We start from the raw sequence: 25,182 nt of genomic DNA, 5'->3' as shown, positions 1-25,182 counted from the left end.
ATTAATTTACCAAAAACTATCATTTATCTGAAATACATTTTTGAAAGTTTTTAACGAAACATTTTTTACAGTATATAGTATAAAACGAACCATTTTTTTACAGCTACAGTATAAAACCCTACAATGGATGGTATATCAACGCATCAAAAACTATCCTTTTTTAGACAAAACTTAGATTTTTGACATTTTGTTGTAAATACATAACACATTCTATTATCTATGACCAGTTTAGGTCCTACAGCATGACATGCTAGAGCAGCATTTCCTAAACTGGGGTAAATTCCTCGTATTTAGAGGGTAAATGAGCCAACAATCGAAATGCACATCGGTTGACGGGACAGAAAAATTGTGCCAATTGTAGTACTTTACCAAACATTGAACAACTCGTTGCCAAAAAGCAAGCGCATCCGTCGGATTAAATAAAACTGATGTAATTAGTTGTTTTCACTTTTTAATAAATGAGCACCATATTACATATTGGGGGTAAATCTGATAAACATCTTTATTAAAAGGGTAAAGCATACAAAAAGTTTAAGAACCACTTACTATAGGAACTAGGATTTAGGCTAGGTTTGGCCCATTACTCAACAATGCATGCAAAACTATGTATAACAATATAATTCACCTTTTGTAATTGAAAACGGTTCAATTCCAAAAGTTTTTTCCGTGTTATGAATCTTGCTACTTGGACCAGTAGATTGAATTTCCCCTTCCACCCATTGTAGCATGGTGGGGGACATTCCGTCTAGTTGCCCGCACTCCCTCAGTTGTTTCAGTACAAAGCGAAGACATTCAGAATGGATGTCATGACTTTGTTTGGAAGCTCCAGCCGATAAACCTGTGTTAGAAATGAAGACGCCGCTGTTATTACTTATTACTCAACAGTGAGCGAGAGGTGTACAAATATACTACGTGTGTTTGATGTATAAAAAGACACCCATGTTATAACCCAGCAGTGAACATAAAGTGTCAGAATACACCATGTATGTCTGGTGTATAAAAAAAAAAACCTTTTATAAATCCTTAGAGAGCATGAGGAGTATAAATAGTAATACACCATTTTATGTCAGTGTATAAGAATTTCCCCATGTTATAACTCGAAAGTAAGCATGAGGTGTACGAAAAAGCACAAAGATATTTCTAAACGTAAATTCAAAACTATTTATTCAAACCGGATCCAAGACCATCAATATACACAAGGCACGCTGCGTGTAGGAACGAGGACGGAAGATCAAGGTCACCACTAGATGTCCTCATGAAGTTGGCCCAGGTCAAAAGGTCACGAACAGAAATTACAAATCTAAAAAAAATTTTGTTTGTCAGTCTAAAAAAATGTCCAAAAGCGAATACTGTCAAGTGTCAACCTAAAAAAAAATCTGATAAAACAATTGTTGTTAAATAAAAAATAATACTTGTCAATCTAAAAAAAAAGTAAAAAAAAAATTATTGTTTTAAAACTGTCATCTTATAAATATTAAAATTTATTTTGCCTCTTCGGTCAAGATAACGAAGAACAAGAGAGTTGAAAACGCGAAAAAAAGAAATAACGTTTTGGAAAAAGGCATGCCCGTTACACTCTACAGACGATAATATTGTTTTCAACATTATGATTTTAAATTTACCTTTTTCCGAACATAGTTGTTTTAAACCACTCCACAAATTCAACCACGAGCGAAGCGTATGTTTTATCACAATCAATGCCATTGCCCTGTGATAAGAATAAAAAAAAATTTTTTTTTTTTCTTTGTTAATGTTTGGACACAACTTTTAATGGAACAGAGTGTATGAAAAGTTTTGTCTATTTTTATAATAATTTATTGAGTCTATTCAAAGGAAGCAGCTAATTGAGGTGTTTAAAAACAAAATAAGAAAGGGTCAAGCTTGTATTGATGCTAACGGGGGTCACTTTCAACATCATTTATAATTGTCATTCATATTTATCTCCTGGATTCTATACTGAAACATGACAGTTAATAAATATGTAAGTACACAGTGACTTTTCCAAACTCCCTGTATTTCTGTAAAAAATGCAGAAAAACACGCACTGGCATGATTTTACCACACTTTTCAACTTTGTGTATGATTTTTATTTGATAAGGCTGATAATTTGGAAAACCCATTAGTGACCACTAAGTTGGTGCAATGTCCGTTAAGTGTCTTGCCCAAGGACACATACGCCGATCAGTGTTAGTACCGTCGTCGAGCATTGAACCGGGGACACTTTGGTTACAATACAGGTGCCTAAACCACTGAGCCACGGCGCCAAACAAGCACTGACATAAACTAATTAGTTGTTGGGTAAAATCTGATTAAAAATATGTTAAACAAAACTTTTTTTTTTCATTGAATTAATATTTACTGTGGTTTTTATATCTTAAACTGCAAGCTAAAGCTGCAATAATAAACACTGCAATGACAAAAAAAAAATTAAAAAAAAAATTAACAAGAACAAACAAAAGAATAAAACTTACGTGATTAAGTTTTAGATTGTGTTGAACAATATTAATGAGGTCACAATGCTCATTGACGCCGCTACACCAAATCTCAGTCATTCGATTCCGCAAAGCTGGCGATAACTATACAAATAATATAAAATAAACTTTTTACTACATTAAATTTTCTGTTAAAGAAGATTTTCTGGCAAATTGGACTATACCATGAAACTCCGGCTTTAAAAAATTGGTTTAAAAAATATTTTAGGTATTTTAAACCAGAAAGGTAGTTTCAAAAATATTATGCCTTGTAGCAACAGCATTATCTATGCATTTAAATCAGCTGAAATCTGGCATAATTTAAAGCCCCATGTGTGCCTCGCTATGGGTCCTTATCCATGTAGAAAAGAATAGTAGCAGAATGTTTTTAAACTTGTCCTTATATCAAATACAGGACGCTACCCAGGAATACTAAATTTCTGCAAAAATGACAAATGCAGAGAATTCTTAAGTTTTAACAGAATATTTTTACTAAATGTTTCATCTTAATTGTGCCGGAGTCTGCTCGCGGTTCTGAATTAGTAAACACTATTGTAGGATTCCATACACAAACGTATAGGGGAGCCATTTTTAACTTTTTAACATAAATACATTTGCGCATGTAGGCAAATCAAAGTTCTTAAAAAAATTATAAAATTTGACAGTTTCAAAAATGTAGGAAGAATTTAATCTTGTGCATCACTGGCGCCATCTAGTGTTACCTCTTTCTTTCCAAAGTCTCCTCCCGGATTCATTGTCGACATAAATTGAAATCCCGTGTCAGCGACAACAAAGGACCCATCGTTGTCACTGATTGATGTAGACTGAAAAATATAGAAATGTCATATACCCAACATAGAAATGTTACAGAGCAAACATGGAAATGTTACAAAAAACATGAAAATGTTGGAAAAAACCTAGAACTGTTACTAAACCAATGCAGAAATGATATCTTCAGTATTGCCAAACGATTTTACCAATTTTTAATGTTGCCCAATTTTTTTTTCTAAATCATTACAGATATCTAATATAACCAACCATAAATATCATATAAACCCATCATAAATATCTTATAAACCCACCATAGATATTTTATCCGGAATAACCAAAGTTCTCTCTGGTTCAAGCACGCTGTTCAATCTCTCCAACACAGAATCATCGGCGAGCGAAATCTCGTCAACAAGAATGTACGATCCACCCCGCATACTGGCCACTAGGGGGCCATCCACCCATTCAAACAATCCCCGTTTGTCAGAATCCGATTTTGACTGATTTCTCGTCTAGATAGAAATAATATAAAAATGTTGTACACTACTCACTAATGGATTGTCTATATTGTCAACCGTACAAAAAAAAGACAAAAAATTTAAAATTTTCTTAAAAAATGATCACCTACAGAGTTCTTTAAGTGGAAACTTGTAAGCGGGCACCTGGTGTATGAAACAGAGCACCCATGTTATAACAACTGATGTCTAACAGCCACGACAGTAAAAAAAAAGTTACATTTCTTCATTTATATTACGTAACAAAATAAAACAATTACATCGTACAAAAAAAACAGTATAAAAACATACACAACGTAAAAACAGATGTACAAATATGTTACCAAGTAAAAAGTACATCGTAAACTAACGAAAACATAAATACCAAAATAGAAATATTAAATAAAACTTACTGGACGCAAACCTCCGATAAAATCCGCGGCTTCAGTATTTGCGTGACAATTGACAATGGACAACTTCTTTTTAACCATGGCAGCCATAAGTTGGCACGCCGTTGTTTTCCCGCCACCAGTTTCACCAACTAACAACACAGGTTCGTTGAACCGTAACGCTCGCTCAAGTGTGACGAACAATCTATAAATAATTATATATTTGAAAAATTAAAAAAATTAAAATTGTTGAATAAATAAAAAAATAAAAGTTATTGAATAAATAAAAACATTAAAATTGTTTACTAAATTAAAAAAATTAAGGTGGTCGATAAAAGCATTTGTAATAAAATAAAAGCATTATATCATGCATTTATTTGTTACACAACGCTCCTCCATGCCGCAAGACGCTAAAAGTATTAATTAATCATAAATGTGGCTGTTAAACCTGAACATGTTAAAATCACAACCATGATAAAAGTACCCTGAACATGTTAAAATCACAACCATGATAAAAGTAACCTGAACATGTCAAAATCACAACCATGATAAAAGTACCCTGAACATGTTAAAATCACAACCATGATAAAAGTACCCTGAACATGTTAAAATCACAACCATGATAAAAGTAACCTGAACATGTCAAAATCACAACCATGATAAAAGTACCCTAAACATGTCAAAATCACATCCATGATAAAAGTAACCTGAACATGTCAAAATCACAACCATGATAAAAGTACCCTGAACATGTCAAAATCACAACCATGATAAAAGTACCCTGAACATGTCAAAATCACAACCATGATAAAAGTACCCTGAACATGTCAAAATCACAACCATGATAAAAGTACCCTGAACATGTCAAAATCACAACCATGATAAAAGTACCCTAAACATGTCAAAATCACATCCATGATAAAAGTAACCTGAACATGTCAAAATCACAACCATGATAAAAGTACCCTGAACATGTCAAAATCACAACCATGATAAAGTACCCTGAACATGTCAAAATCACAACCATGATAAAAGTACCCTGAACATGTCAAAATCACAACCATGATAAAAGTAACCTGAACATGTCAAAATCACAACCATGATAAAAGTACCCTAAACATGTCAAAATCACATCCATGATAAAAGTAACCTGAACATGTCAAAATCACAACCATGATAAAAGTACCCTGAACATGTCAAAATCACAACCATGATAAAGTACCCTGAACATGTCAAAATCACAACCATGATAAAAGTACCCTGAACATGTCAAAATCACAACCATGATAAAAGTAACCTGAACATGTCAAAATCACAACCATGATAAAAGTAACCTGAACATGTCAAAATCACATCCATGATAAAAGTACCCTGAACATGTCAAAATCACAACCATGATAAAAGTACCCTGAACATGTTAAAATCATAACCATGATAAAAGTACCCTGAACATGTCAAAATCACAACCATGATAAAAGTAACCTGAACATGTTAAAATCACAACCATGATAAAAGTAACCTGAACATGTTAAAATCATAACCATGATAAAAGTACCCTGAACATGTCAAAATCACAACCATGATAAAAGTAACCTGAACATGTTAAAATCATAACCATGATAAAAGTACCCTGAACATGTCAAAATCACAACCATGATAAAAGTACCCTGAACATGTTAAAATCACAACCATGATAAAAGTAACCTGGACATGTCAAAATCACAACCATGATAAAAGTAACCTGAACATGTTAAAATCATAACCATGATAAAAGTACCCTGAACATGTCAAAATCACAACCATGATAAAAGTACCCTGAACATGTTAAAATCACAACCATGATAAAAGTACCCTGAACATGTCAAAATCACAACCATGATAAAAGTACCCTGAACATGTCAAAATCACAACCATGATAAAAGTACCCTGAACATGTCAAAATCACAACCATGATAAAAGTACCCTGAACATGTCAAAATCACAACCATGATAAAAGTACCCTGAACATGTCAAAATCACAACCATGATAAAAGTACCCTGAACATGTCAAAATCACAACCATGATAAAAGTACCCTGAACATGTCAAAATCACAACCATGATAAAAGTACCCTGAACATGTCAAAATCACAACCATGATAAAAGTACCCTGAACATGTCAAAATCACAACCATGATAAAAGTACCCTGAACATGTCAAAATCACAACCATGATAAAAGTACCCTGAACATGTTAAAATCACAACCATGATAAAAGTAACCTGAACATGTCAAAATCACAACCATGATAAAAGTAACCTGAACATGTTAAAATCACAACCATGATAAAAGTAACCTGAACATGTCAAAATCACAACCATGATAAAAGTAACCTGAACATGTTAAAATCACAACCATGATAAAAGTAACCTAAATCCAAATATAAATTAGATATATATTATTTGTGGTAGCAACAGCTCATTTATTTTTTGGCAAAAATACAAACTAAATCCCACCTTCTCATTGGTTGAGTCCAGACCACATGATCAAAACCTTCTGGCCAATCATATCGCTTGATTATACTTTCTACATTTTCAGTCCCAAACAAGTTTTCCTGGTCAACTTTACGACCGAGATACTTTGATAAAACTTCTTCTATTACCTATTGAATTACAGTAACTAATATGAATAAATGTAACTTATTTACCATCACGTGGAGGGGCAACGATAGTGCATAACAAGGGTGTTCTGTTTCATACACCTTGTGCCTGCTTTTTTTGTGTATGGCTGATAACTTGGACAACCCATTAGTGACCACTGGGTTGGAGCAATTGTCGTTAAGTGTCTTGCATTAAGACACCTACGCCCACAATGATAGCAGCGACTAGCCTTGAACCTATTACCTTCTGGTAAAAGACAGGTGCGCTGATCATTATGCCACTGGGCCAGCAATATGACATCATAAAACATAACAATCCAACCTTTTCCTCTTCCAATTTCCGAACTCGTCCAGCTAAAAGAAGAAACCCGTCGTCCACTAGGTGTTGCTCCCAGTCATAGAAATCACAAGCATCTCGCTAAATGGCGATAGACAAAGAAACAAACTTTTATTGGCATTTTATTTTACCATTATTTATTCACAACTTTTTATTAAACTGTCCCAAGACTTTTAAATTGCCATGCTGTCAAATACAACATTGTTTCAATGTAATCCAACAATACATTACTCAGAACTCAGGCATGTAAAAAACAAATGCCGCTGATACCATTTCACATTTAAATTTTTTTGGTAGTTTTATAATTCAAAGACGCAAAAGTTTTACAACTCAAAGGCGTATTATAGTAATGTCACTACTATAGTTAATTTTTGTTGTATTATATCATTGTAACCTATATGGGTGAGGTATAACAGTGAAGCAAGTCAGGGAATCTTGTGAATTGGGCCGTAGTTGGCACACTACCACAAATTTATTATGAAATTAATTTGTTTGTTAAACAGCTCAAAAGATCTGTTTTGCATACAACCATTAGCATAACTAAATAAAAGAAAGCACCGCTCTAATGAGTGAGCGCGTAATATAATTAACATAATTTTAATTAACCTTTTTACTACTCAGTCGACTAAGCTCGGTCAAGGCAAAAAACTACAACTAAAAAATGGCACATATTATCCAAATCGTGTTTTAAACCATTAACAACGGTCTATGGGAGTCGTGAGGGTACGGTTTTATAATTCTTTGAATGTTCTTTGTTTACTACTAAATGGAAAGAGAAAACATAGATTGAAAGGGTGTGCCATCATCCCCAGCCCCACTATTGTACACACTTATACTTTTGAACATAAAAGTAATAGAAATCAAACACTTAGCTACAAAATAAATGTTAAAAAAATTTTTAAAAATTACTCACCTCATATTTCCTATGTCTCTCGGCCCATCTAAACAAATCACGCAAAGTTATAAATCCATGTTTTCCAGCAAATAAACCAGAAGCTCTTCTTCTTGCCTGAGTAAAAAAATTAACAATTTAAAATTCAAACTATGCAATCTCCAACATATATTTATGCAGAAAAAATCCTGATTTTGCAACAACTGTTATAAAATTACAGTGACTGTGATTGCCTGCCACGCGAAGAAAAAACAAGCTTCAGTCAGTCAACTACAAGTGAATTCAGATAACAAAACAATTCAATTTATTTGATGCTGGGTTTAAAATGTCTTGCAACAACTAAAATGCCAGTCCAATGGATTTCAAATATTTATAAAGCATAAGGAATTATGTTTTTCAGCTGGCTTTGGCTAAAAATTCAAATTCAGGCCTACCAGAACTTAAAATAATCACAGAAATCTATACATTCCATATCATTCTAAAAAATACACAATGAGCACAAGTGAGATGCAATTAATTTATTTAGATCAAAATTTTCACTAGTTGTAAGAAATACCGAAAAAAAGAAAACTTAAAAAAAAACATATATATATTATACAGTAATGTTGGGTAAGATGAAACACATTTATCACATAATATCTAAATATCTTGAATATATTTTAAACAAATAAAAACTTTCTAAGAAAGCCGTAAGGATACGGTTTTATATTCCTTTGAATATTCTTTGTTCACTACCAAATTGAACGTGAATATAAAATAAAAAGAGCTCCCATCTTACCCCAACTATATAAATAATATATAAAACTGCAATATATATATATATATATATATATATATAGATAGATAAAAGGCAAACCTGTAGATCTTGCAGGACTTTTACAAGTTTTTTGCAATGAGCAGGCGCAAGGTGACACCGTTCATGTAAGATGATTTCTAATTCCTTTGTCGGGATTTCATTGAAATGCAACTCCACAAATCTGTTGCGGAATGCCCGGGAAAGTACCTTACGACCCCCATATGAACCTGGAGGGTTCTGAGTGGCGAAAAGGGTGAACCTGGGTATAGGGGTTAGGGGTAAAAAAATCTAGACTAATAGTGTTGCCATTACAAAAATTATAGTTTTCCAAATGAAAAAAAGAAAAAAATTTCAAATTCAGACTTTTTACTATTAATCTTACTTTTGGTCAAACTAATGGTGTTTCTATTAACCATTAGTTGGCAGGTTAATGGGCCAACACCCAACTCTGGCCCAAATATCAGGTCGCAGGGCTTGCCACGTAGGACCTTACTTATGTAAATATACTAAAATAGTGTACCGAAAAAAAATTTTTATATTGGTGAAATAATGCAAAAAGAATTGTCCAACAATATGAGTACTAGATCATGATAATGAGCAAACTCTGGCTTAAACCTCATGTCCCATGTCAGTACGTCACACTATAGGACGACCGCTTAAAATATAATAGATATTTTGAAGTGCTCGATCAGGGACAGATTCACTTAACATATCATAGTGACTCAGCATGAATTAAGCCCATGACTCAGCAAAAATGCTCACCTTGGATGTGCGCGAACTACTTCCTGCGTCTCGGTGATAAAAATCTCGCGATTATCATCGAGGACACGGTTCAGCGCCTCCAGGATGTCAGTTGGTGCAAGATTCAGTTCATCGAGGATCACCCAGTGTCCCTCCCTCATCGCTGTCACTAGAGGGCCATCTTGAAAAACGAGTCGACCTGGATATGGTGAAGTAACAAATAAATGAATGGATGTACATTTTATACCAAATGAATAAACGAATAAATGTAACTTTTATAAAGAAAGAAATAAATGAATGAAACTTTTATAAAGAAATAAACAAATAAATAAATGAATACAGTTTAGTTTTCTCTGGTGTCGGTAGGCAACAGCAGTTGTTATAAAAGTTGCTATTTTTTACATACAAGTCGTGCCTGCTTACAAGTTAGACCTTACCCATATAGAATAGAATAAAAAACATTCTTATTCTTAGGTCACATGGTGTGTCACGCTGTATGACTTTTTAGAAACACATTTCAAGTTATAACGCTTCACCATCATTTAATAGAAATATATTACAAGTCCTCGGACTTTACCTTCACTATCACTTGCATATGATCCAACATATTCCTGTATATCAGTATGTTCGTGGTTGTTGATCCGAACAACTCTGTTCCCTGTAAGACGACCTAGATATGTTATTAAACTTGTCTTCCCTGTCGAGGTCGCTCCTTCAATTAGAATGGGATGTTTTCCATAAGATACCGGTCTGCGATATTAAATAAAGTTATATAGTATTGTTGGGTAAGATAAAAAATCGTTGGCACTTAAATCACATATTTCCTGATCCTGTTTTAAACAATTTGGTTTAAAAATAAACCAACTTCTGTCAGAAATTAAAACAAACACTTTGAAAAAAAATGATAACAAAAGTTAAAAAATGCAAAAAAAAGTTTTATTAAAATGCTAAATAAAATATATAGAATATAGAAACACTTTAGACAGCTACTAACCTTGACAATTGTATTAAATTTTCTCGTATTGAAGGGGTCATTATATAGTTAGGGTCTTTAGATACAGCGAGAGCCCCATGACGTATATAATATTTTTCCACATGCAAACATTCATAATCTGGTTTTGGCATTGTTCGATTTAAAACTGATCTGTAAAAAAGGAATGGATTATTCTGGCACAGCAGTGTCAGCATCCTGCCTCTAACCCAGAGGTTATGGGTTCAAGGCCTGTCGCTGCTACCATTGTTGGCGTATGTATTCTTGGGTGAGAAGCTTAAAGGCAATTGCTCCAACACTAATGAGTTGTCTAAACTGTCAGCCATACAGAAAAATAATGACCCACAAAGTAACATACATGGCAATTCATAAGCTGGCATGAGGTGTATAAAAACAGAACACCCGTGTTATAATGTTGCCATTTTCTGGCCTCTCAAGGATAAAGCAAGTTACATTTATTCTAAAAACATGAAAAACCTACAGTGGGGTAAGATAGATACTGTTAACACCTAGTTTAGTATCATGTATTTCCATATCATTTTTAAGTTAACACACATAGTAGCATTAAAAATTAACATAAAACCGCATTCTTACTTCAGTTTATTCTTGCCGACAATATGTTTTCCAATGAGGCCAACTACTATAGAACTTGATGGTTTATCCAGGGCTGTTGAAAACGACATACAAAAACCCTCATATAGCGCGACATGAAGAGTCATGTTTGCGTTATGCTTCACGTAGTTTAAAGCTCTGTAATTAAAAAGTGAAGTTTTAAATCAATTTTAATACATAAGGCCATTTTTTTAACTGGGCAGTGGGTAGGAGGTGTATTAATACACTATGTGGGTCTGGTGTATAAAAAGACACACATGTTATACCTTGACAGTGAGCATGAGGTGTATGAATTCACCATGTGTGTCTGGTGTATAAGAAAACACCTGTGTTATAACTGGACAGCGAGCATGGTGTATGAATACACCATGTGTGTCTAGTGTATAAGAAGTTACCCATGTTATAATTCGACAGCGAGCATGGGGTGTATGAATACATCATGTGGTGTATAAGAATCTGCCCAGTGCATAAGAAGAAACCAATAATAACAGTTAGCACACCGTGTGTGTGTGGTTTATAAGAAGACACCCATGTTATAACTTGACCGTGAGCATGAGGTGTTTGAATACACCATGTGTGTTAGGTATATAAAAAGACACCCATGTTATAACTCGACGGAGAGCATGGTGTGAATGAATACACCATGTGCGCTGGTGTATAAGAAGCCCTCCATGCTATAAATTGACAGTGAGCATGAGGTGTATGAATACACCATGTGTGTTAGGTATATAAAAAGACACCCATGTTATAACTCGACAGTGAGCATGAGGTGTATGAATACACCATGTGCGCTGGTGCATAAGAAGCCCTCCATGTTTAACTTATAACTTGACAGCGAACATGATGTAGTTTGAATACACCATGTGCGCTGGTGTATAAGATGTTTAACTTATAACTTGACAGCGAGCATGATGTAGTTAACACAACCAACCTGCATAAAGTTCGAAGTGAATAATGCGGCTTGCGTCCGGAGCCGTCAACCAACTTGCCAACTGCCAACTTTCTTACTTCGTTGTAAAAAGTTACAACTCCCTCCACCACAGAAGTGCCAGAAATCTGAAGAAATTTAAGACAATTTGTTTTCAACTACATAAATTATCTGAAATTTTATGTAAGATTATGACAATCGCTAGTTTATTGGTTTGTTAGGTAATTCAAATTTATAGAGGGTTGCCTGTCCACAGTTGAGCTGCTGAAGCTATTGTAGTGTATGCATAGACAGATATGACTTTTGGTTGGTTTTGACATTTATACCTGTATGGGTGGGAACTTGAGTGACTTATCCATGGTGCCACTCCTATGCCCACAGTCGAGTTGCTGAAGCTTTTGCAATGTATGTATAGTCAAACATGACTTTTGGTTGGTTGTGCCATTTACATACTTTTTGTGCCTTACAGATGTTTGCGACTCCCATGCCCACAGTCGAGTAACAGAAGTGACTTATCCATGGTTGCCACTTCCATGCCCATAGTCGAGTAACAGTAGTGACTTATCCATGGTTGCCACTCCCATGCCCAAAATTCAGTTTCTTATTTACTCACATTTCTATCTAAATAGAAATCCACTATATCAGCAAGATCTTTATGATTGCTTGGCTCGTCAACAAAGAACTCGGTAAATCGGTTTCGAATCCCATCTGATAGATTTCTCTTCCCAACATCAGTTGCAGGATTCATGGCAGCAAATAATCTGGAAATATAAAGGGGGTTGATTTTTGGCGAGGTTGGTATCGTGGGGATTTGGAAATATGGTTTGTGATAATAACTTTGTATTTACTGTAAAATTACAACATGGATGTCGTTATTGTGTATTCATTATTTATTTTGCTTACAACATATGTTGACTGTCAACATCATTTTTACAGCAGACACACAAGGTGTGTTTATACACTCATGCTTACTGTCAGGTTAAAGCATGTGACTTGTTAATTAGGCTTTTTATACACCAGAAACACATGATATATCAATACACCCCTTGCTCACTGCCAAAATATAACATGGGTGTCTTCTTCTACACCAAACACACATAGTATATCAATACACCTCATGCTCACTGCCTAATACAGTTATACCTGAAATTTCTATGTCGTTCCACAGGTTTTGAATCCCCACGTTCGAGCAAAACAATTGACCCAGCCTCGGACTCAAGCACACCACTCAAACACTCGAGGGCATCAGAGGGGGCGAGGTTAATTTCGTCCAATAAAATCCATTCTCCGAGTCGTAAACATCGTGCTAGCTCACCTGTGGTGTGATAACGTATTGTCCATTAAACAGGTCATGATCACTAGCGGACATTATTCATACTTTTTTGTAATTATATTAAAACGTTTGTTGCTTAGGCCTATTGGAATAAAAATTCAGTTACGTTAACTAGTTCTTTGTTTTAGCAGGTTCAGTTATTTCTCATTATACTAGGATATGTCAATAAAGGTGTAACAGTTTTAGGCAAAATCGAGGTAAGTTTTACTAAAATGTTTGCACATGCCTAATAATAATAGTTTGTCCACCGCTGATCTTAATTTTCATGTTAGTTTGGAATTAAGAATTAAATGTAAGTCGTTTAGTGCCCTCCCCAACGACACATATGCCCACAATAGTAACAGTGACGAGCCTTGAACCCATTACCTCTGGGTAAGAAGCAGGCACGCTAACCACTGTACTATGGGCTGAATGTATAGTATTTCTACAGTTACAACATAATACATTTAATGACATCACAATGCTTCACCTTCAACAAAATTAAACGCAATCGCAGAATCCGATTTCACCTTCAACCTCAGTTCTTCTAGGTCAAAGGTCAATTGTTTCCATGACGATAACAACTTTAAATTTTCTTCTTCATCCTGAAAAATGTTTTGATTGACATTATTTTTATTAAACACAATTAGCCATAGGAGGTAAAGTTAAAAGTGCCAGGTGATGCCATATCACCCGAAAATCTAGAACAAAGTTGATATCTTATGTTTTAGCATGTCAGTTGCCATTGTTAGGTATCCATACAAACAAGCTGAGCTAAATTATCCTTGCATTTGCCACATTAATTAATGAGGTTCGCTATGATTAAGAACTATGGTTTTCACTGCATTTTAAGAATGTTACTTCAGATTTTGTTAAAAAAATTCAAAAAGATTATGCTTATACAAACATTGACAAACGTGCCAGGACTTACCAAGCTTGAAAGTCTTTTGAAAGCAGCTTCACAAACATGCGACATCAGTTTAAGAAGATCATTGTACCTGTTCAAAATATTTCAAACATAGCATAAAACAACATGAAAAAAACAAAAGAAAGTTTTAAGAACAAGAAAACCTTTAAAAAAGAGAGAAAAAAAAAATCTAAAAATGGGTAGAAGAATAATTTTGTTTTTCTTTGACAATTTCATGAATTGTAAATATATACAGTCTAATAAAAAGATTAGTTACATAAAATAAATAAAGAACAAAACCATGGCAGTCTGACCTTTTATTGCTGTAACAAGTTTGTATGTGAGAAAGAAACTTCATGTTTTGATTTCGACAAAAAGTTTTCGGAAAAATCTCCTCAAACTTTTCCCTCACTGGCGCCACAAAGTGACGAATCTGAGCTGGTTTGAATCCTCCGAGAAGATCTCCGGAACTCGATTGTTGTGACATGTTTACTACGTGGAGGCGGTGACCTGAAAGAGCAGGGAGTGAGTAGACGTGAATTAAACAGCACAGTTGAAAGAGCAGGGAGTGAGTAAAGGTAAATTAAACAGCACAGTTGGAAGAGCAGGGAGTTAGTAAAGGTAAATTAAACAGCACAGTTGGAAGCGCACGGAGTTAGTACAGGTGAATTAAACAGCAGTTTTGTTAGAGCAGGGAGTGAGTAAAGGTGAATTAAACAGCATAATTGAAAGAGCAGGGAGTTAGTACAGGTGAATTAAACAGCATAATTGAAAGAGCAGGGAGTGAGTAAAGGTAAATTAAACAGCACAGTTGGAAGAGCAGGGAGTTAGTACAGGTGAATTAAACAACATAATTGAAAGAGCAGGGAGTGAGTAAAGGTAAATTAAACAGCACAGTTGGAAGAGCAGGGAGTTAGTACAGGTGAATTAAACAGCAGAATTGGAAGAGCAGGGAGTGAGTAAAGGTAACTTAAACAGCAGAGTTAAAGGGGGGGAGTCAGTAAAGGTGAATTAAACAGCAGAATTTAAACAGCAGGGAGTGAGTAAAGGTGAATTAAACAGCAAATTTGGTTATGTGAATTTCCATTCTATATGGTTATGGATCACAAACTTCTATGAAATCCAAAAACTGACATAAATGGCTCGTTGTTTGTCGGCTAGGTGTAGCTACAACGCTTTTTTCCTCCAACTAAATGTAAATATGTTTTTAACTGTAAGCATGTTTTAACAACTGTTGTTTTGTCGATATATCCTTTCCTTTTGTTTTAAATATTTCTAAATCTTCGCTACCATCATTGAAGAGACAAATGAAGTTATTACTAATATTAACTGGCATTGTAACTGGGATTTAGGCTACAGTTGACAAAATACCCTTGGTTCAGTGTGTATACACAGGGTGGGAGATATATCAACAACTTTATCTGTAAATGTTGCCCATGCTGTTATGCAATTGCAGTTAGGCAAATAAATTATGAATTAATTTCAAATCCCAACATTGCCCTACATAAACATTTCATGTAGAATCTGTAACGTACAAACCAGCAAATTTTTTCAAAAATTTTATGGAATTTTATATAAATTGCAGTTATAAAGGCAGTGTTACCAGTTTCTTGAGCAAGGTATTGCAACACTGATGTTTTTCCAACCCCAGTTTCACCAACGAGCAACACTGGTTCGCTCGTCTCAACACAGCCAGCTACTCGCTCAAGCAGAACGCAGGAATGTCTGAAATATTTCATGAAAAATTAATAAATACAAATATAATTTTGGTTCATTTTTACTAGTTATTTTAATGAAAAATCTGCAATAATTCGAAATAAAAATAAAAAAGTAAAAACATATATATATATATATACATTATAATAATGCAAAAAAAGATTTATATCCTTGGTTTGAATTACTATGGCTGGATTTCTAATTCCAAAGTTACAAAAACTATAGACAAAACAGTTACACATATAATTAAAACTACTTGAACCAGACACGCTCAATTTACAACTACTTTAGAAACACGCAAAATAGTTTAAACAGACAGGCCAATTTTCAGTTAAAACGCAATTTTTACAACCACTTTAACAAAACACAGATTATTACAACTACTTTAACCAAACACAACAATTTTACAAATACTTCAGTCAGAACACTGATTATTACTGCTTTGGCCAGATATGCAGATTACTACAATTACTTCAGCCAAATGCTTACCTCGTATGTGCAAACAGTTGTTTACGTTGCAATCCAGTTACTATTTCTTGCTTCAGTCGTGGTAAAGATGTTTTACCAACTTTAAAAATTGCGCGATCGATTTCAACTTCAGGTCGATAAGCATCGCTGAAATATTTCGCCTGAAAAGGAATAATAATAATAACTTTATTTGTCTTTTCGAATTATGGTAGCGAAGATTTAGAAATATTTTTAACGAAAAGACAGGATATAGCGACAAAACAACAGTTGTTGAAACACGCTTGCAGTTTAAAACATATTTACATTTAGTTGGAAGAAAATGAGAGTGGTCCCTACACCCAGAGGAAACAGTTTGAGGAAAATGAAAAAAAAGATTACATTAGAAGATTTAAAATCAATTGCCTTAAAATGTGATGTAAACAGGGGTTTATATGGAACAGTATTTTGCAGTAAAATATAGTTATATATATGTAATTTTTGCAATATAAAAGGCAACATTTTTACACAGTTTTTTAAATTTTGCAAACTTTCTACAAAACCGGCAATATGTTTTTGTCATTTACCTGAACTTGGCACAAAAAATCATAAAATTTATGAAAAAAACTTCCAAAACTTTTGCCGAACAGACCAACCTTCTCAGTTCCGATGTTTAATTCAGCGCAAATTGTTTCAATCATAGAAATCCTTGATTCAGGTTTCCAAGATGACGCTACGAGACAATCGATCGCAGATAACGCAACAAATTCCCCAATTCCAGCTGATGTTTCGTTGATGTGGTCTGCCACACGGTGACACCATTTTAACAAATCCCTGGAAATAGAAATAACATGGCAGAAAAAAAAAATATTTCAAGGCAAAAACAAAATTGTCGCTATTTTTTTTGCATTTTAATAATTTTCCGGTGATTAAACTTAGCACCCTCCTGGATGTCCATCATTTCGTAAAATATCGAGGTAAGAATAATGTACTATGGACTTAATATACATTGGTGTAAATTGGCTTATTCTGGCCAAAATTGTAGGTACAATGACATGGCATGCCATAGATTCTTAAAACAGAGTTTACATAACATACAGAATCTATTTAATATTTAAAATAGACTTATCTATATCCTTACCTAGTCGACAATTTTCGCTTAGTCATGGAAATATTTGCTGACTCGTGCTCCGTCAGCCTTAAGTAAATTGTCAGCAGTTTTTCCGCGACATTTCCCAACTTAGGATACTTGTGCAGCATAATCTATTTATGTGGTTAAAAAAATATTAATAAATTTCTTTATCTCAAGTATCTTGCCCAAAAACACAACAATTAGGATTAGGCTATCAACATCAAGCTTAAATCCACGTATCCACAATTTACCAAGATTTAAGTTCAGTTTTTCTCAAATTGTATTATTTTGCGGCCATTATAGAACCATGAATAGAAAAGAAACAAAGGGCAGGGCTTTCCAAACTTTTTTGCCCGCGAATTGTTGCAGAAAATTTCCAAAATTTTGGCGACCCTTTATGATTATTGGTATAATATATGCATTTTGTAGTAGAATACTTTGCATAAAATTGGTATGGTTTTGAAGAAGTTTGTTACAGGACTCCCAGTTTGGGAAGCCATGTGTTTCTAAAAAAAAATTCAAGGTAATTTATCCCTACCTGTTTAAGGTCGTTTGCCGATATAGCTTCCATAGAAATCACATTAACATGTTTCGATAACATTCCCAAACCAAGATGGCCGACAAACGAGGTTCCCATAGAAACACGACGAGTCATGAAAAGTCGAAAATCCGGCGACACAGCGTTATTTTGATCGGGCCGACCAGGAATGCAAAGTCGGCGGGATTCGACGAGTGGCAGAAGCATGGAGATCTAATATAACATTATTAAATTCTTCAAAAAGGCTGTATAAAATAGCTTGAATGAATGAATGTAACTTACTTTATCCTCGCGTGGCCGGAAAACGACAGTCGTTATCACACGGGTTTAACACCTCGTGCGTATGGCTTATATTTGGACAACCCATTAGTGACCACTAGGTTGGAGCAATTGTCGTTAAGTGTCTTGCCCAAGGACACATATGCCCACAATGGTAGCAGCGACGAGCCTTGAACCCATTACCTAATGGTTACAGGCAGGTGCGCTAACCACTACGCCACGGCGCCGGAGCTTTTCTGTATCTAACAAATTTCCGATTGCTGGTAGTATACCAATTTTACACCAGGTACTGCATATACCTGGTGTAAAATACTATTAACCGTGAAGGGTCGCAAAAAATAACTTAAATTAAGAGGTCTTCATCAAAAAAGTTCTGCTTTAAACCAGTAACTATATAATTAAATAAGTAATATTTGTGACTTTTAAAATATTATTTTTTTAAAAACTTACGACATCCATTGGGGCGCGATCCACGTCCTCCAATAACAACCAATCCCCATCTTTACACGCTTGAATGAGCAACCCAGGTTGCCATAAAAACTCACCTAAAAATAAAATATGATGCGTTGTAAACAAAAAAATGTAGTTTTTCACAAAAAAAAAATTCGCAATTTTTTTTTATAAATTTGCTAAGTTTTTTTTCGTTTTGATCATTTTTTTTATAAGTCACAAATGTTTGTTCTTATTTCAATCACCTGGAACAGCAGTACACACGTAAGTTCCTGTCAATGTCTTACTGTCTGTATCATCACTTAGTTGGATCTTAGAAAACTTTGGAGGTTTTGCTCGACCTGAAGGTGAAGAATAAAAAATACATAAAGAATTTTAAGACCAAATAATCATGTTTAACTAAATTGGGTATTATAATGGTAAACATCATAGGCACCAAACCTGGGGTGGCAGGGTGGGCAGGCCTACCCATGAATTTTCTGCCTTCATTAATCAGTAAACTTTACAACTAATAAGTTGAAATCTATTTTACAAGACTGTACTTCTAACTACCCCTACTTCCCCTTGTTGTTATAAAACTTGGGTGCCTAAAATTTAAATATTCATGTTTACCTTTATTATGCTAATTTTATTTTTATTGTAGTATATTTGTTGCCTAATTAAAACAAACCTGTAGCTTTAGCGACATTTTCTATTAATGCAGTTTTGCCACAACCTACTGGACCTGAGGAAGAACAAACAATTGTGAATAAAAACAATCTTTTTACTTTTAGGCTAGAAAAATTAGCAAAATTTATTAAATTAATAAAAACATAAATTACCTTCAAGTAAAATTGACTTTTTGAGTGAAATTGCGACGGCAAGTTTTTGCAGTTGATCTTTTAACCCGTCAGTCATAACCAGATCAAATTCACCTGTCAATCAAAATAAAGTGTCAATCAAAAAAATGTCAATAAAAAAATGTCAATCAAAAAAGTGTCAATAAAAAGTCAAAACAGATTGTCAAGCAAAACAAAATGCCAATCAAAATAATTTCAATCTAAATAATTTCAATCAAAATTAAGTGTCAAATGAAAACGAGATTTAAATATCTTAAAAAGTTCGACTTAATCTTACCAGCAATTCCTGGTTGTTTCAAAACCAACACTCCACAAATTGAAGTCAAATTTTCCGATAAATCTTTAGAGACAATGGCATGACGTGTGTGAGTCAACACAGCTTCTGGTGTTGTTACGCTACATTGAACTTCAAGATTTTCTTCTCTATTTATTGCACTAAAAAAATATATATAATGAAATAAAATTTAGTTGCACTGAAAAGAAACATTTATTGCAGTGAAAAAATACTTCTAGACTAAAAAAATTTATTACACTGAAAAACATTCGTATATTGCATTGAAAAAAAACATTTATTACACAGAAAAAAAATTATTGTACTGAAAAAAAAAATTTATTAATACTAAAAAAATTACTGCACTGAAAAAATATTCCTACAATAAAAATAATTGCATTGAATAAAAAAAAAACATTTTTTTACATTTAAAAAAATTATTTTTACCAAAATTAAAACTGAAAGTTGTCAAAAATAAAATAAGTATTTAAACAAAACAAGGAACACAGTTTAGCTGCAATTGCTACAAAGCATATTCTATTTTAAGAAGAAATTTCTGTGGCAAAACAACGGAAGGTATGAATTTGATTAAATTCTTAAAACAAGTCTTGTCTAATAGCATATAAATCAGTGATTTTAAATAAAATCCTTGTATTTTTTTGTGACAGAAGTTTAGGTCTTGGTAAAAACATTAAGCGACTTTGCAATTCATTTAAATTGTTATATTTTTCCCTTTTTTGTTTAAAAAGAAATACCATAGAAATCATATAAAACTAACCTGAGCCCATTGTTTTTAATATCCAGTATATTTTCACATTGGTTGGGTCCACAAAGCCCAACTACATTGGACAAAATCTTTATAAGATGTTGATGGCAGCGTGGAGTGATGTAAGAATAATTATTATGCAGATAATCAGCCAAGCGTGACCAGCACCAATCGGATTCAAGAAGTTCCGGAAATTTCTAAAACAAGAAAAATAATGTCGCAATAAAGGCCGAATGTTGGGGGTGACAATTCTTATAACCGGAGTGACATTATTTATTTAGTACCCCAGTTTTACATAAGTCAGCTTTTACCCTACCGTTAGGTGTCCATACAAAAGCACAGCCTCAACAGTATATAGCATTGGCCACATTAATCATTAAGGTTCCCTTTAGTTTGACAAATCAATGAGTGTAACTGCATTTTGACAATGTCACTCCAGATTCATAAAAAAAATAAAAAAAAACATGAATTTCATAAAACAAATTTTGGAAACAAAAATCTTTATGAGAAGAAAAAAAAAATAGTCATGTTATTTACACAGTATTTCTGTTTGCACTAATATGGATAAAACAATTATGTTTATTCCCTTCCAACTTTGCATATATAAAAATTGTTTACCGTAACAAGTGCATACGTCGCTTCTATTAGCTCTTCTACGCCATCCAGTGATACTTTGGTACGTTTCGACTTCTCGGAAGTAACCTCGTCAATATCATTCAGTCGTTTGAAAGGCGGTCCATTGTCACGCAAGTATGACAACGCAAATCTAGTATAACACAACAAGTTTAACACATAAAGCTGTTAGATTAAACTCAAACTTTTACAATACTGAATATCGTGAATTTAACTTGCTTTATCCTCACATGGCGGGAAAACGACAGTCATTTTTTTTGTTTTATAGACCTCGTGCCCGCTAACGAGTTACCATGCATGTAACTTTGTGGGTAATTGCTATTTTCTGTATGGCTGATAATTTGGACAACCCATTAGTGACCACTGGGTTAAAGCAATTGCCGTTAAGTGTCCGAAGGACACATACGGCCATAATGGTAGCAGCGGTGAGCCTTGAACCCATTACCCCTGAGATATAGACAACCCAAGCGTAAAAGAAACCTACTCCACCAAGAAACTATAATATGTTTAACAGTAAAGATTAACCAAATTTATTGCAAAGATTTTCCCGAACACTTGCAATTTTATACAGGTAACAGCCCAATTTTCCAACAGGCTTATTTTCAGACTATCCTTCAGACAAGCTAATTCTTTAGGCTAATTTTCAGTTAGAGCTATTTTTCACACTATTTTTTTAGACTAATTTTTACTGGCTTATTTTTTAGCCTTTTTTTACAGACTGGCTTATTTTTCAGGCTAATTTTTAGATTGGCTTCTTTTTTAGACTTCAAGTACAGAAAACCTACTTTACTCAATTCCCAGTTCACTTACTCATGTACTGATGGTGTTCCTGATTTGCATAACCAACCAAGCATGACACATAATCGCTCATGCGTATCAAGATGATTCTCACATTGCCCATTTGACATAGAAATCCTAAAAAAATATAATTTTTAAGAAAGACCAAACAATTAAGTAGGGATGCACATTACAGAATAATAAGGTATTCTAGGATATCCTAGAATACTTTAATTCGAATCTAGAATTCCGAATCTAGAATTTCGAATCTTTTTATATTTATAGGAAAAAAAAAATTTACCCACAAAAGTCAGTTTATTGACCCTTTCATAATAGCCTTGTTGGATCTTGAGTGGTAAAATGATCAAATATTGTATTATTGGGTAGTTTTTGCGTCATGAAACGTATAGCAGGCTATGAAAATACGTTACGAAACGTTTACTCTCGAAAGTCCCACAAACACAAAAATATTTTTTTTCAAAATTAATAAGTTTCAAAAATTGTTAATATAGTATATGAGATGACGTGTAATGACGTCATTAAACAGAATACCGAATCCCGTAATTAGATTCGAATACAAAAGGATTCGAATCTCACGGATTCGAAATTCTGTAATGTGCATCCCTACAATTAAGCAGAAGTGCACAATACACAGACTTTTTAAAATTTTACAAAAAAATGGCTTATTTGTCCACTAGGTGTAGCGACCACGCTTTTTTTCTTCCAATTAAACATAAAATATGTTTTTTAGTTTAAGCGTGTTTTAACTTTTAACAACTGATGTTTCTGTCGCTATATCTTGGCTTTTCCTTTAAAAACATTTCTAAATCTTCGCTACCATAGTTGAAGAGATAAATAAAGTTATTATTATATATTACAGGTTACAGCTCGTATTAATATTTAAACTAAAACAGTTAGGGAAAAAAAATACGTTATATAGCCTACATGTGCTGTTAATCTGTCATGTTTCTTGTTTGTCTTAACATATGAGCATAAATATGATATTAACCTGAGCAACAAATCTACAGCAATTGGTCCAAGCAAATGGCAAATTTGCAAAGTATCCGATTCGCTGCTTTTCAATAAAACTTTGGAAAGATTTTGAAGAACTGCTGCACGGTCGTTAGATGTCCATATCTGGAAATAATGTAAAAGTTAAAGAACAGAAAGCGTTAACCCTTTAGCTGGTGGGCACCTGAAATTTTGGTTTCAAAATGTTTCATAGGCTTTACTGATACCTGCTGTCTATTTTTTTATTTGCGAAAAAGTCAGGCGTAGGTGTCAAAAAGGGCTTCTCTAAAACACGCAATCTACGCAATCTACACAATCTACGCAATCTTCTCTAAAACTTGCAATCTACGCAATCTACACAATCTACGCAATCTTCTCTAAAACACGCAATGTACGCAGTCTTGTTTTGTCAAATTAGTAAACCAAGTTTTTTTAATAAATAAATATATATATTAATTAACTAAATATGTTCTAAAATAAAATAACGCAATCTATTGAATTAACACATAGCGCCACCTTTCGGTCAAGTCACGCAATCTACACAATCTAAGATATATACATAATCTGCACAGGCTAATTTTGTTTAAAAAATAACCAAGTTTTTTTAAAATAAATTTATTTAATTCCTAACACCTGACCCTACATACAAAAAAAAACAATAAAAAAATTCAACAAAATGTTCCGACAGCGGAAATCGAACCCGTGCTACATAATTGCAAAATCAGAACTTTAACCACTAGACCAGACCGTTTATATACGGACTCTGCACTAGACTACCTAGCAAATTGAAAAAACTGTGTTGAACGAGTACTTTTAAACATAAAGTTGACGTTTGATGACGTTCAGCTGCAATGCATACTTTAAATTTGTCGTTAACTGTCTGCCGTGTTGTTCTGTAGATTGAGTTGATATTCTGAGTATACCACAGTTAAATGACAGATAAATTTATTTAAAAAGACTTGGTTAATTTTTTAACAAAATTAGCCTGTGCAGATTATGTATATATCTGATTGTGTAGATTGCGTGACTTGACCGAAAGGTGGCGCTATGTGTTAATTCTATAGATTGCGTTAGTTTAGTTAGGACATATTTGGTTAAATAATATAATTATTTATTTAAAAAACTTCGTTTACTAATTTGACAAAACAAGACTGCGTAGATTGCGTGTTTTAGAGAAGATTGCGTAGATTGTGTAGATTGCGTAGAATGCGTGTTTTAAAGAAGCCCGTCAAAAATTGAAAAATATTGCATTATGAAATATTGTCAGATATATATAATAGCACAAAACGTAACCTTACCTGTTTTGCGAGATATTTTTGCAACGTTTTCTGTGCTAATGGGTTTAGTAACACAATCCTCTTAAGAGCATTGTGTATATCTGCATGGAAATGTTCCATGCTTTAACTCTATATCCTGTCCACGAATCTGCAGAAAAATAAAAAAAAACTGTTAAATAAACAAAATATTCACTTGCCCTAATGTACAATTACATAAAATAGAGTACTTTGTTCAGAAAAATATTATTTTTTTACCAAAAATAAACACGAAATTAATTTTAACATAACCATCATAACACATGTGTTAACATGTTGGGAAATACCCTAACAACGAAATAGGGCTTTAACATTTTGGATTCTTTTGAAACTGTTTGGGGAGTGTACGTATACCAGATATCTGTTGCGGAGAAAATGACAAAAATATTAGCATAAATACTTATTTATTTAAAACACATGTGTTATATATGAAGTTACATGCTCTCATTCGGATTAGTACAACTTTAAAAAAATAACATATTTTTAACCAGGTCATAAAATCTTTCCGCGGAAAGGAACATTATATACAGCCTAGCTCCAGCGTTTGGGCAAGCGTGTGTTGGTCTAGGTTTCATGGCGCTTGGTTTACACTTCTGTCGAAAACAGAGAATGAATTTCGCAATTCTACAAATGTAATAACATATTAATTAGGAGCTATATAATATACAGTAGGGCGGGGAAAGATGGGACACATTTTCATTCTATTTTCTCGTCCAATTTGGCAGTAAACAAAGAGCAT

General features: G+C 33.7%; 1 protein-coding gene across 3 annotated transcripts in view; it reads right to left on the bottom strand.

The window, feature by feature from the left end:
- The window catches only part of LOC149726947 (midasin-like), a 73,974-nt gene extending 49,396 nt beyond the window's left edge, over positions 1 to 24,578 (bottom strand). For all 3 annotated transcript variants that reach the window (XM_089890444.1, XM_089890446.1, XM_089890447.1), the window contains exons 1-36: positions 24,429 to 24,578; positions 23,129 to 23,256; positions 22,153 to 22,257; positions 21,328 to 21,475; positions 20,722 to 20,906; positions 19,950 to 20,107; positions 19,655 to 19,747; positions 19,504 to 19,557; positions 19,079 to 19,174; positions 18,834 to 18,928; positions 18,105 to 18,317; positions 17,576 to 17,697; positions 17,091 to 17,268; positions 16,480 to 16,619; positions 15,878 to 15,999; positions 14,589 to 14,784; positions 14,299 to 14,365; positions 13,858 to 13,972; positions 13,199 to 13,370; positions 12,669 to 12,816; positions 12,059 to 12,183; positions 11,110 to 11,265; positions 10,519 to 10,668; positions 10,102 to 10,274; positions 9,546 to 9,723; positions 8,844 to 9,042; positions 8,009 to 8,104; positions 7,081 to 7,176; positions 6,616 to 6,761; positions 4,147 to 4,327; positions 3,554 to 3,751; positions 3,194 to 3,295; positions 2,472 to 2,576; positions 1,623 to 1,708; positions 1,173 to 1,300; positions 626 to 838 (exon numbers count right to left, since the gene is read on the bottom strand). In XM_089890444.1, coding sequence (XP_089746570.1) covers positions 626 to 838; positions 1,173 to 1,300; positions 1,623 to 1,708; positions 2,472 to 2,576; positions 3,194 to 3,295; positions 3,554 to 3,751; positions 4,147 to 4,327; positions 6,616 to 6,761; positions 7,081 to 7,176; positions 8,009 to 8,104; positions 8,844 to 9,042; positions 9,546 to 9,723; positions 10,102 to 10,274; positions 10,519 to 10,668; positions 11,110 to 11,265; positions 12,059 to 12,183; positions 12,669 to 12,816; positions 13,199 to 13,370; positions 13,858 to 13,972; positions 14,299 to 14,365; positions 14,589 to 14,784; positions 15,878 to 15,999; positions 16,480 to 16,619; positions 17,091 to 17,268; positions 17,576 to 17,697; positions 18,105 to 18,317; positions 18,834 to 18,928; positions 19,079 to 19,174; positions 19,504 to 19,557; positions 19,655 to 19,747; positions 19,950 to 20,107; positions 20,722 to 20,906; positions 21,328 to 21,475; positions 22,153 to 22,257; positions 23,129 to 23,256; positions 24,429 to 24,527 — 4,966 coding nt within the window. In that variant the 5' untranslated portion in view covers positions 24,528 to 24,578. The remainder of the gene's footprint in view (positions 1 to 625; positions 839 to 1,172; positions 1,301 to 1,622; positions 1,709 to 2,471; positions 2,577 to 3,193; positions 3,296 to 3,553; positions 3,752 to 4,146; positions 4,328 to 6,615; positions 6,762 to 7,080; positions 7,177 to 8,008; positions 8,105 to 8,843; positions 9,043 to 9,545; positions 9,724 to 10,101; positions 10,275 to 10,518; positions 10,669 to 11,109; positions 11,266 to 12,058; positions 12,184 to 12,668; positions 12,817 to 13,198; positions 13,371 to 13,857; positions 13,973 to 14,298; positions 14,366 to 14,588; positions 14,785 to 15,877; positions 16,000 to 16,479; positions 16,620 to 17,090; positions 17,269 to 17,575; positions 17,698 to 18,104; positions 18,318 to 18,833; positions 18,929 to 19,078; positions 19,175 to 19,503; positions 19,558 to 19,654; positions 19,748 to 19,949; positions 20,108 to 20,721; positions 20,907 to 21,327; positions 21,476 to 22,152; positions 22,258 to 23,128; positions 23,257 to 24,428) is intronic.
- Positions 24,579 to 25,182: the final 604 nt, after the last annotated feature.

This window comes from Ciona robusta, chromosome 12 (assembly GCF_009617815.1).
Source record: "Ciona robusta chromosome 12, ASM961781v2".
Taxonomy (NCBI): Eukaryota; Metazoa; Chordata; class Ascidiacea; order Phlebobranchia; family Cionidae; genus Ciona; species Ciona robusta.
Note: the sequence above shows the minus strand (reverse complement) of the source record. Positions and strands in the feature narration are given on the sequence as shown.